This window comes from Lepidochelys kempii, chromosome 1 (genome assembly GCF_965140265.1).
Source record: "Lepidochelys kempii isolate rLepKem1 chromosome 1, rLepKem1.hap2, whole genome shotgun sequence".
In the NCBI taxonomy this organism is placed as follows: Eukaryota; Metazoa; Chordata; order Testudines; family Cheloniidae; genus Lepidochelys; species Lepidochelys kempii.
Genome location: NC_133256.1, coordinates 247,588,149 through 247,607,971, shown reverse-complemented (window position 1 = coordinate 247,607,971; position 19,823 = coordinate 247,588,149). Strand labels below are relative to the sequence as shown.

At 46.8% G+C, this 19,823-nt stretch overlaps 1 protein-coding gene across 8 annotated transcripts in view; it reads left to right on the top strand.

Moving 5' to 3' along the window:
- LOC140902437 (uncharacterized) overlaps positions 1-19,823 on the top strand; it is a 57,981-nt gene that overhangs the window by 11,310 nt on the left and 26,848 nt on the right. For 7 of the 8 annotated variants that reach the window (XM_073322547.1, XM_073322513.1, XM_073322504.1 and 4 more), the window contains 5 exons: positions 703-823; positions 1,694-1,779; positions 2,688-2,812; positions 3,794-3,853; positions 17,894-17,960. In XM_073322547.1, the coding sequence (XP_073178648.1) occupies positions 703-823; positions 1,694-1,779; positions 2,688-2,812; positions 3,794-3,853; positions 17,894-17,960 (459 nt within the window). The remainder of the gene's footprint in view (positions 1-702; positions 824-1,693; positions 1,780-2,687; positions 2,813-3,793; positions 3,854-17,893; positions 17,961-19,823) is intronic. The other variant, XM_073322522.1, reaches the window with a different exon arrangement.

Below are 19,823 nucleotides of genomic sequence, written 5' to 3'. Positions count from 1 at the left end.
TTCGGGAAATCTCCCACTGCTGCAGGACAACCATTGGCAGCAACAGTGGGAGCACTAGTGTAGACAGAGCACAGACGTTACCACCACCCACTCGTCTAACCCTGCTCAAATCAGGTCTAGACAACAAGGGAGCCCCTTCTTAAGATAGGAGTACTTGTGGCACCTTAGAGACTAAAAAATTTGTTTGAGCATAAGCTTATACAGTTGTAGCTCACGAAAGCTTATGCTCAAATAAATTGGTTAGTCTCTAAGGTGCCACAAGTACTCCTTTTCTTTTTGCAGATACAGACTAACACAGCTGCTACTCTGAAACCTTCTTAAAATGTTGTCTTCAAATCACTGCTTTCCTCACACATATACCTGACTTATACACAGACCTCCCCTCCCCGCATCAGACTTTACACATACAACCTACAGGCTCTTGTAATTTACATGTCCCCAGCTGTGCCTAACCCACAAAGGATGTGTGTGTTATAGTCCCCCCTGCTACGAGGCCTGATTCTTCTTTAGCTCCGTCAGCAGAGACTTGTGCTTTCAGCTCTGGAGATCACTGGCTCAATCCTTAATGTCAGGGAACATTCCATCACACTTATGCGCGCGTACGCTCTCTCTCTCTCTCTATCCTATGCCTTGGTGCTTCACAGTTTGATTGGATTACTCAGCTCACACAGACACAACTAACAGCTGTCTCTCCTCTCTCAGCCAGCACCTTGGCACTGGGCATGGGCAGTGGAGTGCTGATTGCAGTGCCCTGCCCTGAGGAGGAAGCTGCTTCAGGACAGGTCATTGAAAATGCCATCCAAGAAGCTCTGAGCAACGCCCGGTGAGAAACACTCCAAACTTTGTCCTTAATTCACTCTGTGATAGTGACCACATAAGAGGCTCCAGCACTGATTTAGGAGAGGAGTTGGGGATATTTAATTTTTTTAAATTAATTTTAATTTTTTGTAATCAACGCCTTGGCACAGACCAGGGATGGGCATTTTAAAAGAGAACAGCATTGCCTTAAAAAAAATTAAATATCTCCATCTCCTCTGCTAAATCAGAATTTATGAGCAGACACAGAAACTGTAAATACATTTGTATTTCAAAACAAAAATGATTTAAAAAGTAGCTCTCCCTTTCACTTTTCCCTGCATCTATTAATTGTGTGTGAAATTCACCCTTGTGCAGATGGCCAAAACAAGATCTATGGAATACTTGAACCCTCTTCTGCAGAGAGAGGTGAATTTCACTGCACATCAGTAATAACGCCTAAGCCCAAGCTACGGAGGTACAGAAAAATACTGTTCTCTGGGGGTGAGGGAAACCCAGAACAAATTTTTAGCAGCTAAGTAGAAGGAAGAAATATCATTCTAACTACTTCGCTTTGAAAAATGAGTAGTAATTTAAAATCTATACTTAGATTATGTTGCAGATCTCAGCGGCCCCAGACTATTCTTGCTGTGATCATTTCTCCAGACTACACTGCAACAAGGATATAGTACAGACTATGTCCTTAATCTCAGGTCTGGGTGACTCCTTGATATGATTTTCAGTATAGTTCTATGTACTGTGTACTGAGGCTTGTTTACTGGGCCTTAGACAGCATGCAGTTATATAGCTAGATTATCTGTTAGTAACCAGTGCATCCACTCTGATGCCCTGCTAGCTCACTTCTTTCTATCACAAGGCATTTTTTTTTTGTTTGCAGGTCAAAAGGGATCATAGGGAAAGAGCTGACTCCCTTTATGTTACAGAGGGTGAATGAACTGACTAGTGAAAAATCGCTGGACTCCAGTATCCTTTTACTAAAAAAAAAAAAAAAAATATTCCACAATCCCCTCCAAAAAATGTCATTGTACAGGTTGACCACAAAATACCATCACTGTTGCTAATCTGGAAACTTGAAAGCACAAAAACTTTAGCATTTCAAAACAGTTGAACGCACAGAAATAGTTGTTAAGCTTGTTAATAACACTCTGTCTCCCTCAACTTGTGTTGTAAGAACTAGTGACTGGCAAAGAGAGGAAGAGTTCTAAAGCCAAGGCTCCCCTGCAATTTTCAGGACAGGCAGTACACCAAACACCCAAGCTGCCAGGCTCTGTCAGTCTTAGAGAGAAGACTGGGCATCGTTATTATATGTCACTTGAGTAGCATTTGTGCTTGAGCGTACTGGAGTGTGGTCAATCACCCTGCATAGGGAGCCTGATTCCCCACTGCTTTGTTCAGTCAGTTACACTGATGCAAAGTGAGAGTTAAGTGCCAGCACATCAGTGTGTAAGTCTACTTGGTACAGGTGAGGAAAAAGGATGGCCCAGCAGTTAGGAAGTGCACTTGGGAGACATGGATTCAATTCCCTAGTCCACTACAGACTTCCTGTGTGATCTTAGGCAAGCCACGTAGGGCCAGATCCTCAAAGGTATTTAGGCACCTGTTAGGCTCCCCATCTGATAGCGTTTCCCTGCGTCCGAGGTGCATAGTAAAGATAAATGCCTTTAAAGACTGTGAGGTGTCCACGCACTAGGGGAATCTGGCATATGTACAATAACTAGAGTGGGGTGAATCAGGACCAAGAGGTCCCCCTGTTTCGTTGTCCCAGTCTCCACTTCCTGTTCTCTCCCCCTTAGGGAAGGGAATTTCCAACACAGGCTTCTCCCAGGACAGTTTCTTGCTGTTCATTTCTTTAAAAAAGAATATCCATTCAGACATCGCTCTGATCCAGAACAATGCCAGAGTGGGCAGCCGCATAGCTGTGGCCCTGTGCAAGATCCAGACTGCCACAGGGAAGGGCAACCTGCCTCAGTGTGAGAAAGTAACTGCACTTAGGCCTGTGAGTCCTCTGCTCTTCCGTGTATAGTGCCTATTTAAAAATAGCATTATAGATAAGTTCACAGCCAGTGTCCAAAACATGGTAACTCTATCCACTGTGGGGCAAGGACCATCCATTCTGCTGTAAACAGCTGGAAAGTCTCTCTTTCTTCACTCTCTAATTTCCCTCAGGTGCTTTTTAAATCCTCTTCATTCTTTATTTTCATTCCCTCTTTCTAAAAGCTTCTCTGAGCCAAAGTCCTCAGTGATTAGCAGAGGCATTGGTCTTAGTCATCAAAGTGGATCCCTAGGACATTCAGCTTGGGTTTCCTACAAATCCCTTTAAGGTTCTACCTTGTTTTCACATTTCTCCCCTTCCCAGCACATATATACCTTTCCCAACACGTCAACTTAGTTGATGTCAATGCAAAGTAAAGTCATGTCTGCACTACAGAGCCTTGACCAATATAGCTATGCTGGCAGAGCCCCCTAGTGTAGGCACAGTGTAAACTTGCAGAAAGAGTTCTGCAGGCATAGCTACACCCCGTCCTCAAACAACATTAGCTAGGCTGACAGAAGCACTGTTCTGTCAGCCAAGTTGCATTTACACTGTTTGTTTGGGGTTTTTAAATTATTTTTTTCCACACTCATAACCAACATAGCTATGCCAATGAAACTTTGTACTTTTGGTGTTGCGTGTACACGTGTGCGTCTAATACCCTGCATGCCTCAAGAAGTTTATTCTTCTTCTGCGGCTAGCTGTAAGGAGGAGTAGTTCAGAGGGTAGAATTCAGAATAGATTTTCCTTTCTTTCCAAAGGCACTCTGTGGAAGGACTGTCTGGTCTGGCCTAGCCAGATAAGATCAAGCCTTCACAGTATGATTTTCATCTACTTTGATAGGTTGGTGGGAGAGTGAGCTTGAGAAAAACAAACAAAACTCAGCACTTCTTCTGGCCAATTTTTTCCTCTACTTTCTCCTCCCCCCACCCCACCCCCATTAAGGTGGTGATTGGAGGCATCAACGTGGACTTCATAGCCAAGGCAAGGAATACCACCATACAGGTACTATATCTAAAGCACTCGTAGACACTACCATTCTCAACTACTTTCACACAAGTTCCAAGCCAAAAAATGTGTGTGTGGGTGTGTGTGGTGTATCTGAATATGGAAGTGCAGAGTGGGTGCCTAATGTGCCTTTATATTTGGGGAGGGTACAGTGTCATGTATTGGTGTAATACGGGGTAGTCAATAATAGGCGGACTGAGGGTCAAATACAGACCACCAGATGCTTCTGAATGGACTCTGGAATATTTTTATTTACTTATTATCATCATCATTGGGTTTTTTTAAATTATTTTCTCTTAAGTCTAGACATTGACTATACCTTGACCAAGACATTGGGACCTTGACAAAAGATAACTGACTACCTCTGGTGTAATGTGTGTATGTGGGCACACACAATAACCTAATCTGACCTGCATCCAAGCTGATCTCAGTGCACTTCATGGCAGGAGAGGAGGTACAAAAGTGGCAATATACCACCTTTGTGGCCCTCATGTTCAGGGGCTGTCTTCTGGAGGCAGCTCTGACCCATGTGTGTAAGTTAAGGCTGATCAAATTTACATCCAGCTGCCCCCAATCCCAAGGGGCTGTTCTAGTAGACCAGCTCATGCACAGAGCTGCCCAGCCAGGCTCCCCTTTTCTCCAGCCACATCCCTGGTACCAGATGCTAGAAGTGAGGTTATGGAACAGCTACTTCTGCAGCACCCTAGGATAACCCTTATACAGAGGCACTTCCCAAGAGGAAGTTTTTTGTCCTTTGCATCGCTATGGTTGGCAGCACAAACCAATGGGAGCAGGAGCCAAAATCTGATCCAATGTCTATGTGTAGAGTACTGAGGGTAGGTTTATTTTTGTTTGTGTGTATAGCGCATGTCAGTGTGTCAAACTGTACAGAATACAGCGTGGCGAGTGAGTGTATAATGCAGTTATGGGGGTGTGTATAGGAAGCATGTGGGTATGGTTAGAGAACATTTACGTAGGGGGAACTCCTATCTGCGCAGAAACAAATCTTAAGAAGCCTTTCACAAAAGCTGCGGTGTTACAGTTACAGCCAATCTGCTTAACTAACTTGGATTTGGATGGGAAATCAATTGTAGTTTAGAAAAAATATAAAGTGGTAAATGTCCCCAGCAACTCATTCTCTCGCTTTTTTTTTTTTTCTTTTTTTAAAGGAAGTATCTTTTAAAATCTATTTGGTGTCTCAAGAGTTTTGTCTGGAGCAGAATTGTGTCATCTCCATTTCAAAGCATGCCTGCTTGCCTTTTAAGTGTACATGTACTTTTTATTTTTTTGTTTTCTGATGGGAGGTAGTGTACAGTACAGCTGAATATGGCGTTATGCATTTATGTGAGTGTGGCAAAGTACCTTGTTCTCCTCAAGAGACTCAGTCCTTTTTAGCCTTGGAGACACCGGCTTGGGCAAGGCAAATCCTTGCAGGTAGCACAGGGTCCGGTTATTCCTTTCCCTGATCAGTCCCTTGTGTTTGTTTTCCTTCCCTTCTGGGGCGGAGGAGTGTAGCCTCCCTTCCTCCCTTGGTGTCTTGCTGCCCTTAGCCGACTGGCAGCTTCTCTCCTTCTCTCACTCTCTCCTCCCATGCCAGGACCGGTTTAAAAAGGTCTCCACCAGTTGGAGCCAGCTGAACCTAATTAGCTCCCTAGCTACCCCTTTTCCAGCTGAACCTTATTTCCCCATGGTTATCTCCTCAGTGGACAGGGAGAGGCTATTTAATCCCCTCGGACTAATTACTACCCCTCCCTTTTTTGTAGCTGTTTGTCCTGGGTTTACCACACTGTTTTTCTTGGGTTTACCACATTCTCTCCCCTCCCACCCCCGCCCCACTCAACACTATGGGGTTGGGCTAGTTGAGTCAGAAAGCAGTGCACTCTCGATAGGCCATCTGCATTGCCATGTTGGATTCCAGACCTATGTTGTACTGTGAAGTGGAAGGGTTGAAGCGACAGGAACGAGCTCGTTACTCTCGCATTTTTGTCTTTTGTTTTGGTGCGTCCACTGCAGAGGGACATGGTCCGTGACAAGGTAAACCTCCGTCCTAGTAGATAGTAGAGTAGGCTTTCTACGGCCTATTGTACCGCCAGGCATTCCTTTTCCACTACAGCGTTCTTCCATTCCCTAGGCAGGAGTTTTCTACTGAGGAAGAGGACGGGGTGTTAGTCGCCTCTGACCGTTTGTGAAAGTACCGCCCCCAACCCTACTTCAGAAGCATCGGTTTGCAGGATAAACTCCTTCCCCCAGTCTGGGGCTACAAGTACGGGGTCTGTGCAGAGGGCCGTCTTCAGATCCACAATAGCACCTTCAGCTACGGCAGACCAATTTATTATGTCTGGGCCCCTAGCTTTTGTTAGGTCTGCTAATGGGCATGCCCTGGTGGTGAAGTGGGGAATGAACCGTCTATAGCACCCCACTAGTCCCAAGAAGGCTCTGACCTGTTTTTTCCGGAGGGATCGGGGCAACTTCTGTATAACTTCTAACTTGTTGAGTTGGGGCTTCACCATGCTCCTCCCCTCTATTTTCCCGAGGTACTTGGCCTCAGCTAACCCGATCGAACATTTGGAGGGATTCGCCGTCAGCCCCGCCTTCCTCAGGGTGTCCAGAACCGCTTCCACCTTCTCCAAGTGCATCTCCCAGTCGGGGCTATATATAATGACGTCGTCGAGATAGGCTGCCATGTACTTGCCAGGGGGTCGCAACAGCTTGTCCATGAGCCGTTGAAATGTAGCGGGAGCACCATGCAACCCAAAGGGGAGGACGGTGTACTGATACAGACCTTCTGGAGTTGCAAAGGCCGTCTTTTCTTTGTTGGCCTTGGCCAGTGGGATCTGCCAATAGCCCTTGATCAGGTCAAGGGTAGACATAAATCGTGCTTTTCCCAGTCTGTCAATTAGCTCATCTATCCAGGGTATAGGGTACGCATCAAATTGGGATACCTCATTCAACTTGCGGAAGTCATTGCTGAACCTCACACTGCCATCAGGCTTAAGCACTAATACCACGGGACTTGACCATTGGCTATGAGATTCTTCAGTGACTCCTAAGGTCAGCATTTTCTGGACCTGTGTCCTGATTGCCTCTCTTTTGGCCTCCGGGATCCGGTATGGCTTGATGTTCACTTTCACTCCAGGCTCTGTGAGGATGTGGTGATGAACCTCCGTAGTCCTGCCTGGCTTTTCCAAGAACACATCCTGGTTGCGTTTGATCAGGCTGATCACTTCCGATCGTTGTTCTGGAGTCAACCCCGGAGATATCCCCACCTGGTCGGGCTGGTTGCTTTTAGGGGATGGCGCCCCCAGCGCAACCACCGGAACTTCTCTATCCTGCCAAGGTTTCAGCAGATTTATATGGTAGATCTGCTCCAGCTTCCAGCGGCCTGGCTGTCGGACCTTATAGTCGACTTCTCCTAAGGCTTCTATTATTTCGTATCACCCCTGCCACCTGGCCAGGAGCTTGCTCTCCACCGTGGGTATGAGCACCATTACCCGGTCTCCCACCTGGAACTTCCGGGTTGCCGCTTGGCGATTGTAGTATGTCTGTTGTGTCTCTTGTGCCTTCTCCATGTGTTTGCGTACAAGGGGGGCAACTTGGGCTATCCTGTCTTTCATCTGTAACACATGTTCAATGACATTTCTCTCTGGGTTCAGCTGTTCTTCCCAGCCTTCTTTAGCCAGGTCCAGTATGCCCCTGGGGTGGCGACCATATAACAGCTTGAAGGGAGAGAATCCCGTAGAAGCCTGGGGTACTTCCCTTACGGCAAACAGCAAGTAGGGCAGCAGAGCGTCCCAGTCTTTCCCATCGCGACTAACCACTTTCCGCAACATGTTCTTCAATGTCCTATTGAAGTGTTCGACAAGACCATCGGTCTGGGGATGGTAGACCCATGTCCTGAGGGTCCGTATGTGGAGCATTGTACATAGGTCATTCATCAGCTTAGACACAAAGGGGGTCCCTTGGTCCGTCAGGATCTCCTTGGATATCTCTGGAAAAAATCTGGACTAATTCTTTGGCTATGGTCTTGGTTAGGGCATTCCGCAGGGGTACGGCCTCAAGGTATTGGGTAGCATAATCTAGTATTACCAGAATGTACTGATGGCCCCTGGCTGACTTCTCCAATGGCCCTACTAGGTCTATAGCTATTAGCTCAAATGGGGTCTCAATAATTGATAGAGGTACCAAAGGGGCCCTTTAGTGTGGTCGGGGCCCATGTATCTGGCATTCCGGATAGGATGTACAATATCGTCGGACCGCTGCATAAATGCCAGGCCAAATAACCTCTGCAGGATCCGATCAAGAGTCTTATTGACCCCTAGGTGGCCCCTGAACAAATGGCTATGGGCCAGATCCATCACGCCCCTCTGATGCTTCTGTGGGACCAAGAGTTGTTCTACGACTTGCTCTTGGACCCAGACTACTCTGTATAGCAGATCGTTCTTAATCACATAACATGGCCCTGGGCCCTTAACTTTCCCCTCCACGGGGACCCCATTTACCTCAACTACTTCTTTATGAATATTGTTGTATATTGGATCATTGGCCTGATCCTGACCAAAATTCCCGAGTGCGATCCCCATTTGTCCAAACTCAGGAGGGGTCTACCTCAGTCTCCCATTTGGGGAAAGCCCCTGGGGAACCCAGTTCGGCGATAGGATCGCCAGCCCAGTCCCGCTGTTGGTTGAGCCACCTCTTTCCCCTACAAGCATAGACTTCTGGTATTGGGTCAGGATCTTCGTCCCCCTCCTTTTATCTTCCCTCCGTTCCCTCCGAGTCTTCCCCGGCAGGGAGAACAAATCCTGGTCAAATTCATGGAAGGCCGGGGTGGAGGTGGGGTTAACTAGCAGGGCCACCCCCTGGGTCCCAGAGTCATTATTTTCTTCTACGTTCTCCCCGGAGAGAAGGCTATCAAATTCTGGGAAGTCTCATCCGATAAGGACTGGGTAGGGGAGTTTCAGAACTACTCCCACCGTCACCTTAGCGGGGTTTCTGCGAACTTCTATTTTTATGGGGATGGTTGGGTAATAGTTGACATCCCCATGCACACAGGATATTCCTGAGCACTTGGCCCGGGATAGTTGGTCCTGCCCTACCAGCTTCCCCGAGACCAACGTGATCACACTCCCCGAGTCTACTAACGCGGTGCTCTCTATACCATTCATCTTAATGGGTCTAGTGTACCTATGAGGGACCATCGCAACCCCAACTAGACCTATTAGATCACATGGTCCCCCTATATCTCCCAATTCGCATTACATGGGCTTTTCTAGATTCGGGCACTGGGCAGCGATAGGCCCTAATTCACCACAGGCGTAACATCGGTACCCTGCTCAGGGCAGCTCCCTATCTTTCGGGCTGCTGGGCTTTATCCCCCAAGTCTTTCTCCCTCAGTCCTCAAGTCTTTCTGGGACTGCCGGCTGCTCTTCCACCTCCTTCCTCCCTTCCATTATCCGGCCTGGCGCTAGGACAAACCGGGGCCTCGGCATGGAGACTTGTCTCCGATTCTGGTGCTTTCCTTCCCCGGTGATCCGAGAAAGTTCTTGGGCTGCTAAGTGCCTCTCTACGAGGGCAACTAGTTCATCATAGGAGGAGGGATCATTTTGACGGACCCATCCTCATATGTCCGGCGGCAACCCCCTCATGTACCTGTCCAACACTAGAATTTCCACTACCTTTTCCAGCCCATGGGTCTCGGGGCAGAGCCACTTCCGGGCGAGGTGAATTAAGTAAAAAAACTGGGACGTTGGCGCTTTGTTGTCCCGGTATTTCCTCTCGTGGAAGCATTGGGCCCTTATGGCTGGCGTCACGCCTGACCTTGCCAAGATTTCCACCTTCAGCTGGGAGTAATCCATAGCTGCTTCCATGGTCATGTCGAAATAGGCCTTCTGGGCCTCCCCGCTCAGAAATGGAGCCAGGATCCCTGCCCACTGGTCTTGGGACCAGGCCTCCCATAGTGCCGTTCTCTCAAACGCGAAGAGATATCCTTCTATATCGTTGTCTGTTGTCATCTTCTGTAAATAGTTGCTTGCCTGCAGCGGCCGGGCCCCCTGGCGTCTGTGCGTCAGGGCTTTCAACTGGTTTACTACTTCAGTAAGGGTGGCTCGATCTTGGGCCACCTGGTTCATCAGTAATTGGTTCGTCTCCTGTTGGACACATACTGCCTCTTGCTGGGTCGCCATCTGTACCCTCGGAGCTTCTTGTTGGGCCGCAGTGGCCTGTATCAACGCCTTCACTACATCCTCCATTTTTTTTTTTAAAACCCTGCCCTGAGATGGCTTGCCACCGAGCCTTACTCACTCACTATCCCACTGCTTACACCATGTGTGGCAAAGTACCTTGTTCTCCTCAGCAGACTCAGTCCTTTTTAGCCGTGGAGACACCGGCCTGGGCAAGGCAAATCCTTACAGGTAGCACAGGGTCCGGTTATTCCTTTCCCTGATCAGTCCCTTGTGTTTGTTTTCCTTCCCTTCTGGGGCGGGGGAGTGTAGCCTCCCTTCCTCAAAGGGTTTGGTGTCTTGCTGCCCTTAGCCTGCTGGCAGCTTCCCTCCTTCTCTCACTCTCTACTCCCACGCCGGGAAGGGTTTAAAAAGCTCTCCACCAGTTGGAGCCAGCTGAACCTAATTAGCTCCCTAGCAACCCCTTTTCCAGCTGAACCTTATTTCCCTGTGGTTATCTCCTCAGTGGACAGGGAGAGGCTTTTTAATCTCCTGGGACTAATTACTACCCCTCCCTTTTTTGTAGCTGTTTTTCCTGGATTTACCACAGTGAGGTTGAGTGGGACTCCTGGTTGGCCTGGTTTAAATTACAATGCACTGATTGCTGAATTAGGGACTAGGGGCAAAATCCTGCTCTCAAATATGGTATCCTGCTCTCCACACCTATGCAGGGGAGTAATTGCTGGAGGAATCCAGCATTCATAGCTAGGGAATGTGAACAAAGAGGTTATAATGAACACAAAAGTGATAAGATGTGGGCCATGCCAGATCACTGAGAGCGAATTCTAGAGCTGAGAACACCCTGTTTCTGGTCCCCAGGAGTTTTAACTGCGAACTGACAACAGAAATAGCCTTACTGACAGCAGCTGTGAGAGGGCACAGAGGAAGAAGCCATCTGTAAAATACAAGATCCCTAGTCTATTTATGCTTTTAGGACCAGATTTTTAAAAGAGCTCTCATTGTTCTGCATTGCCGATTCATATCAGAGCACTGGTGTGATGCACTCTCATCATGCTGTCCCTTTTAACAAGAAGACAGCTGCATTCTGTACTGGTTGTAGATTCTGAGTGGCTCTCAAGGATAGCCCAAAATAGAGCACTTGAAAAGGAAAGTAATCTAGCCTGCCGCAGAAAGGCCACATTTTTTTGGCCAGATAAAAAGATACAGGGGGAGGCAATGCAGCTACCATGGTACGTGGAAATCCAGGAACAGAGAAGAGTCTATTCTTCCCTCCAAGAATGCACACCACCTTGACAAGAGGTGGATAAAGACCCTCAACAACAATGAAATCATAGTCCCTATTTAGTTCCCCAAAATGCTTTCTCCTGCCAGCAAGCATCATCTCTGTCTTGTCTTAAATAAGCTCAAGTGAGCAGGTTTTTATCCAGTTTCTATCTTAGAAAAACACAAGGAAACAGGCTCTGTCTGGGCTCAGCAAAAAAGAGAGAGAGCTGAGTATCACCTGCATAATTGTCCAAGGAGATCCAGAAACTGTTCCACATGGAGTCACCTCTTTTTGCTGTGAAAGCAGGTTGCTAGTTTTTCCATAACTGTAATCACCTGCTGCTTTAAACAGATGTTCTGTTTAATTTCTCTCTATTGCTGTACTCCTGACCAACATTAGGGGGGCGACAAAGCTTCACATGCTCTGATCTATGTACAAAGTGATGGTAAAAGAATTGTAGTGGCCACACTCTGTTTCAAGAGACTGAACAACCAGGAATTTGAAGGGTTTGCTGTGATGAGAAGAATGAAGTAGGGATTGAAGAACAGGGAGTGTGAATGTAACCCACACACCTCCTGGGTGTGGTGTTCTGTCCCATCTAATGGCACCGAGAGCACTTAGAGAGAGAGAAAATGAGTCTGCTCTACAGCCTTAGCTAACAGCCAGTTGGCTTTTAGCTTATGCAGTAGAGGTTCATGCATTAAGCTCCAGAGGTCCCCAGGTCGATCCCACTTGTAACGCCGACAGTGTGTGGGTTATATAGTTCTTTAGCTGAGGAAGCACATCCCGAGCTTCAGAGACTTCCCAGTTGAAATCCCGGATGAGCCCCCACTTGTAATGTCGACAGACCCCGGTCGCCCATAGGCAGGCTGGGATCTCTGGAGCTTGGTGCATGAGTCTCTACCGCATGAGCTAAAAGCCAACTGGCAGTTAGCTAAGGCTGTAGAGCAGATTCATTTTATCTCTCTCTCTAAGTGGTCTAGGTGCCATTAGATGGGACAGAACGCCACACCCAGGAGGTGTGTGGGTTACATGAGCACCTTTCAATATTCTTACTGGAGCCAGTTTTGAAATCTATGTAACTGGGATTGCTGTAAAATGGATTATTTGCTCTTCAGTGTGCTCACGCTGTGAGCAGGTTGATTTAACATTAACATAGGGATGAGTTTTCAAAGCAGTGCCTTTGACTCACTCAGACAGGCACTCTGGCTTTTAACTCCTTGGTGGGATTTTTTGAGGCTACATCTATTGCTGACAGTGGGTGTCAGAGTAAAAATAGCCAAGCTTGGTGCTTTGAAAATCTGCTGCTGTCAAATGGGGCTGTGTAAACCTTGCAGCATTCATATAGGCAAGCAATTAGGGGAAGCAGAGAGGGAAATTCTTTACTCCTGGCAGTGCTGAAAGCAAGCAGGAATTCACAGGTACTACTGACAAATTTAACCTATGGGCCAGGTGGGTCAACGCCAGAGGCAATAGTAAATGAGGGGTAACAGTCAATGGTGAGGGGAGAAAGACTGAAGGGATACCCAGGTGCTTTGTTATAAAATGTTTCCATTTTGATTTGACTCAGTTGTGTGTTTCTCTATACTAATCAGCTAAGTGTAAGCAGGGGAATGGTCCCGCTCTTATGGGGAACTTTCCCTTTACCCAGAGGCCTTCCTGACCTCAAGGGCTCCCCTTCCACTCTCCTGTGTGGCAGAGTCCTCATAAACCCAAGAAGGCTTGGCCCAGGATTCCTGGGGGGCTCGACCCCCCAACCTCGTTGTGGTCACTTAGGGCAGGGGCTAGGGTGTCCCCACTCTGGGGTGCTCTCTCTACACTGGATGCTTCCCTGTCCCACTGTCATTACATACAGTTAAAAGCAAATATAGTTTATTAAACAGCAATCAATTAAAAAAAATAAGGAAAAAATGGGAAAGGTGAAACCAAAACAGAGAACCCAGCTCTGTGGCACAGGGACATCACAACCAGCATATCTGGAATGTAAGGGAAGTTCAGTCTGTTCCTTACAAGTACCAGGCCTCCCACCCAGGCCCTGGCTGTGCTGCAGGGATGCTGCGGTCAGACACTTGCTCTGGCGGTGGCCACACGCCCTCAGGCTCTAGGTGGCAGGACCCTTCTTCCCAGCCCCTGCCCTGCCTGGCCTGCAAGGCCTCTTGGCTGGGGGTGTCTCCCTGGGCTGGGCCTGCTGCCCAGGATCCTCCTCGCTCTCCCTAGCTGCTCACCGCACCCAGCTCCAGACTGCTCCAGCTCCAGCTCCACTCTGCCTCCAGCTCCCTGGGCTGCTTCTCTGGCCCCTCTGGCTCTGGTTGCTGCAGCTCTGCTCCCAGGACAGGTCTGCTCTGTGGGCTGCTTCTGTGACTCTGCTCCCAGCACTAACCTGCTTCCTGATCTGTTTTTCTGGCCCCCCCGGATCTGGAACAGCTCTGCTCCCCAGCTCAGCTTGGGCCCGTGCTACCTCCTTAGCTCAGCCCCACTCTGTCTGACCCAGGCAAATCCAGCTCACACAGAGGACGGGCTCTTCTCCCCCCAGCTGCCTCCTGACTCCCTGATTAGCCTGCCCACCCTGTCAATCAGGCTGACCTGGAGCATTGGCCTCTCCCCATTGTTCCTGGGGACTGTCAGTCTCAGGGTCCTCATTTCCCATAGATCCTTCCCCTTTCTTTTGGTGCTGGGAGCTAGCCAACCAAAACACCCCCATTGAGTTTTAGTAAGGGGACAAGAGTCCTCTTATATAAGGTTCTATGATCTCTGGGACAGCATTCAATGCACATTTGTGAATATGTGAAGTTTTGACTGTTTTCCAGATCCGATGCTGGTGCTCTCAGGGACAATACTTTTACATCCCAGTCTTATGGGCGGGGGGGGGGGGGGCAGAGGAAAGGAGCAACACTTTTAGACTTGGCCCAGAACAACTGAAAAAGTGTAAATCTCTCATCAATGGGCCCTGCATTCTGACACCATTTCCCTGCAGGAGTGAAGTGCCAGCACTTTCTTTTATAGTACCATAAAACAGTTTTATTGAAAATGGGGTCAAAATATAAAAAAGATACAAAGATGTAATAGATGCCAAAGGATTAGGTCATTGCTGAGTTGGTCATTGCAGCTAGGCAAAATGAGCATTTGCTGTTTGGTATATGCTATGGACAAGACAAGAGTTTCTTTCCTTTTAAATAACTGTTTCGCTGTGTGTTACAGAATTGTACACAACTGAGAAAGCTGTTAGATTCACAGACTATATAGGCAGTTACACAACTAAATGATGAGAACAGGTAGTAACCCCAGAGTATTAACAATTTATTGTTACTGGCTTTTTTCCAGCTTCCAGTATGCATAGTGCAATAGAGCATGAACTGCTAAATAAGTAGCAGGCAGAAATGCAGGTGACTAAAAACTTGGGAAGGTAGGGTAGCCTTGTGATTACAGCACTGACCTAGAAATCAGGAGATAAGAGTTTAATTCCTGGAGTCTGACACAAACTTAATTTCTCTGTGCTTATTTTCCTTGATCTAAAATGAGGATAATAGTAATTCTTTCTTCCTGCCTTTCTTTCTCTCCTGTCTAGTTTTTAGTACAATGGGGCCTTGATTTCTGTTGGGATATTTTTCCTGGAAGGCTGGAATTATTCTGTGTCTGTATTTTAGTTTGAAATTATATGTTGTGAGTAGTAGATTTTTCTAAAGCCCACTTTTCCTTGTATGTTGTCTAGTCTCACCTTAAATCGTAAGATTCTTTTGTGAGCTATAGCATAGCAATACATTTCTCAACAACTACAGTTGCTATTGTGAATAGGTGGCATTCTGCAGTGGGAAATAATCCATAATATTACTTTCTGTATTTGGAAATATTTCCTTGAATACAGTAAGTTGGATTTGTATTAAACCACATACTAAAGGTATAACACATGGGCTATGTTTTGTCCCTCTCTAATAACTACTCTACATAGAGGATGAGTCTACTGCTCCTCTACCAGTTAAATGAGTAAATCTGGTAGTTGGTAGCACTAATAGGCGTTTACAAGATAAAACCCTACTTGTAATACCAGCTAATGGCATTATATGTATAGCTCATGTGGTAGGGGCCTGGCTTTTGGTGCTGATGCTCCAGATTCAATCCATGCAAATGACCCAATGTGAGGATTGTTACAAAGGTATTTTTCAGGCTACTTATGTGACATCAGAAAGTTTGGTTCCGATGGCATTGCCAGAAAATGTGTCTAGTAACTTCTCTGACTGGAAGCATCTCCAGCAGCCACTGGGAGGCTGTGTGAGTTCATTTTGTTAGTGATAACAGCTATGTAGCCGAAATAGGTGGCGGTGTTCCACTGGAATTCTCTCTCAGGTGGCAAAGACACGGTGGTATGAAGATGACTGAGTATCTTCAGGACTCTTGGATCTCGATTGCTCATTTCACTTTTATATACAGCAAACTGCCTGTCTCTGCGTCATTGTGGGCTGCATGCAGTCTGACTATTAGTCCTTCAGGTCATCCTCTTTGTCTGAGCCTTTGCAGACAATGTTTCCCCATTTAGATTTACAGTACAGTTGGCATAAATATTTATGAAACCATGACCCTTCTAGTTTGTTCTGTTAAGTCAGAGATTCGAATGATTGCAGATGCTGCAGGCACATGGGGTTCCACGTGGGGAGGTCAGTCATGACTCTCCGAGTGAGGGCAGTGCTCTGGAGCAGCCCTGGGGTCAGTTTAGCGCACCAGCTGCAGCCTGTCCTCCCGGCTCAAGGGGAAAGGGATGCAGTTTATTTGCAACCCAGGGAAGCTACACTGCACCTCAGTCAGGACTCCCCAGGATGCAGGATCACTGGGCGGGGGGCAACTGCCCTTCCACCTAAATCATGCCCCTGGCTATGAGCATTTCAGGTTTTTTAAAAGGGGTGGGGGCAGTGGCCCTTTTGCCCCAGTCTCTGGCACCTACCGGGGGCTGGCTGGGGACGCATTTTGGCACTTGGCACCCGTGTTTAAACCTATGCTTGGAAAATATTCCTCCCTGCCTTTAAATCTTTTACTAAAGGTTTACTAAATCTTTTACTAAAATGATTAGGGGTTTGGAATGGGTCCCATATGAGGAGAGATTAAAGAGGCTAGGACTTTTCAGCTTAGAAAAAAGGAGACTAAGGGAGGATATGATAGAGGTCTATAAAATCATGAGTGGTGTGGAGAAAGTGAATAAGGAAAAGTTATTTACTTGTTCCCATAATATAAGAACTAAGGGCTACCAAATGAAATTAATGGGTAGCAGGTTTAAAACAAATAAAAGGAAGTTCTTCTTCACTCAGTGCACAGTCAACCTGTGGAACTCGTTGCCTGAGGAGGTTGTGAAGGCTGGGACTATAACAGGGTTTAAAAGAGAACTGTATAAACTCACGGAGGTTAAGTCCATTAATGGCTATTAGCCAGGATGGGTAAGGAATGGTGTCCCTAGCCTCTGTTTGTTAGAGCGTGGAGATGGATGGCAGGAGAGAGATCATTACCTGTTAGGTTCACTCCCTCTGGGGCATCTGGCATTGGTCACTGTCGGTAGACAGGATACTGGGCTGGATGGATCTTTGGTCTGACCCAGTATGGCCATTCTTATGTCCTTATGTTAATCTCTGGGATTTCCAGAGCAATGATAATCCTCACGACCTCCCTGGATAGAAGCCTACTGCAGAACAGAAAAACGTTCTTTCTCTGGTTCATGCGCTAAGAGCTCTAAGACCTTTTGATAATAAGCGATGACACCTCAACTGACTTGAGAGAGATCTTTCACCTGCCAGGTCAGGGGAGGCAAGTAGCCTGTCCTGTTTCTAGCTGAAGAATCTGGGGCTGCTGCATCTCAGCAAGAGCCAGGTGAGGTAATGTACTGGTGGGGGAAAGCAGAGTTTGTTCCACAGACCAGAATCTGGCCATGTATGTGACAGACTGACAGAGCGCTTTAAAAAAAGCGAGAGAAAGTTGAAGGAATGGGCAGGAGGAGAGAGAAAGCAGCAGCCAGACAGATGGGACAGAAGGGCATTTATGAGGACAGAGACATTTAGGAAGAGAATGGAGAGGGAAAGGATATGTAGATTGTGAAGCAGACACTTCCGGGGACAGAGAGAAGGATGCACAGTATAGGCAGACATCAATATCTATTAAATGATTTAAGAATGATATTTCTACACTGCTTAAATGAGGGACTGAATGGGTTGGAGGCTGGTAATGGAATACAGGGCCTTTTGCCCAAGGCCCAGTGGTTCAACTCTAGTCTGAGTTGGTCACTATCTTAGTACAGAACTGTTCAGATCACATAAAACACTACAGTTGGCATCCTTATAAGTAATCTCAGCACATAAGGCCAAAATATTCAATGAACTAGGAGCATGAACTGCCCTCCGACCAACCCCCCGAAGTGGTCCTTTCTGCTCAGAGTTGAAGCAGGTGAATAGGATAGGAAAGCTTGCACTGTTTTTTGTTCTGAAGCTAGAGGACATCAGTCTCCACAGCTGTGTCAAGCCTACCATTTCAGAAGCATTCAGTTCACTTTAAACATATTCAGAGAAATTCTCTCTGTTCTATTCAACTTTCCCAACTCTACTAACTTCCGATTTACTCTTGCAGGCTGGCGGACAGACAAATGCTGGGCAAGTGAGCCAATCTTTTGGAGGTGTGGGGAGAAACCTGGCAGGTGCTTAGTGGTGGGTTTTGTTTGTGGGGTCATGTAAGTAATGGTTTATTGTGTATTGTTTGTATTGCAGGAGTGACTAAGCCCCAATCAGGATCAGAGCCCCACGGTGCTAGACACTGTACAAACACAGTCCCTCCCCTGAAGAGCTTACAATCTATTAGGAAACCAGATGCAACAAGTGGGCATTACAAGAAATAGAAGGGGAGGGCTGGAGGGCAGGCAAGGGAAATGAAAATAAGGTCTTGTAATTACATGCAGTAACTATTTCACAGTGCAATGGCTCCAAATCAGAATTAAACCAACAAACATCAGTCTTCCCTGATTAATGCTGACCAGGTTTGCAGCAGTTATTAGCTGACTTCCTACAGGAGCCACAGTAGCTTTAGAGATTAACTCAGGGAGGATATTTCCACGCATAAAGGGCAAGCATGGAAATATTTGTGGGAGAAGCAGACAAAGGGACCTTCAAGGCTGTGATCATTAGGGTGACATCATAAGATATGTGCTGTAAAGTTATTGGCACCACTCCAGTAGCCCAGGTTTACTGGTGCCGTAATGAGCAGAGCTTGAAATGTTGTTAATTTGGGGAAAGGAGAGAAGGTTTACAGAAAAAACCCTAATGTAGCTCATGTAGGAGCAGAGAAGTTATTTCACCTCTGCCTTTGGCATTGGTTTGACTGCTGCTGGAATACTATGTACAAAGTTCTGGTATCCACAATTCAAGAAGGATGTTGATAAATTGGAGACAGTTCAGAGAAGAGCCACGAGAATGATTAAAGGATTAGAAAATGTGCCTTATAATGATAGACTCAACAAGCTCAATCTATTTAGTTTATCAAAGAGAAGGTTAAGGGGTGACTTGATTTAAAAATCGTCAGTGGTGGAGAATCCACCATAACCTTTGGTAAGTTGTTCCAATTGTTAATTACCCACACTACTCAACATTTATGCCTTATTTCCAGTCTGAATTTATCTAGCTTCAACTCACAACTATTGGATCCTGTTATACCTTTCTCTGCTAGATTGAAGAGCCCATTACCAAATATTTGTTCCCCACATAGGTACTTACAGACTGTGATCAAGAATGGATGTTTTTCTAAAAGATCTGCTCCTGGAATTATTTTGGGGAAGTTCTCTGGCCTGTGTTATACAGGAGGTCAGACTAGATGGTCACATTGGTTCCTTCTGGCCTTGGAATCTGTGAACCCTGGAGTTTAAGCTTTGTGGTCAGTCCCCAAAGCTTGCTAATGTGAATCTGCCATCACCTCAGAGCAAGGAACGGACGGGCTTTAAAAAACAAGTCCATGCAAGTGAAATATTTGTGATAGCTTGGGAAACTCATTCTCCTCTCAGAGTCAGTTCTAGTCCAAGGTACAGCTGGAGCAGTGGAATAGGAAGTCTAGCGGTGATAGGGTATGTCTACACAGCTTTTTGGAGTGAGTCTCCCAGCCTGAGTTGATAGATTCAGGTTAGCGGGGCTTGTGCTAGTGCTCTGAAAATAGCTGTGTAGACAGCGCTCTGAAGGTGCAGCTCACGCTGGAACTTGGGTTCTGAAGCCCATCCACTTCCATAGGCTTCAGAATCCAAGCCGCATCTTCAAAGTGCTGTCTACACTGCCATGTTTAAAGCACTACCCCGAATTTGTCGACCCAGGCTTGGAGGCTCACTCCAAAATGATGTGTAGACATACCCACAGAGTCCATGCATAGAAATGATGGGGGGAAACTCTGGGTTGCAATTCTGTAGGTGGGATCCCAAGGAAGAAAGGTGTTATTTGCGGGTGTTTCTTCCCTGTCCACCTTTCCACTTCCCCCATTACCAAACCAAACTAGCTACACAGCCAAAAGTTTCTGTGGCAGAAGA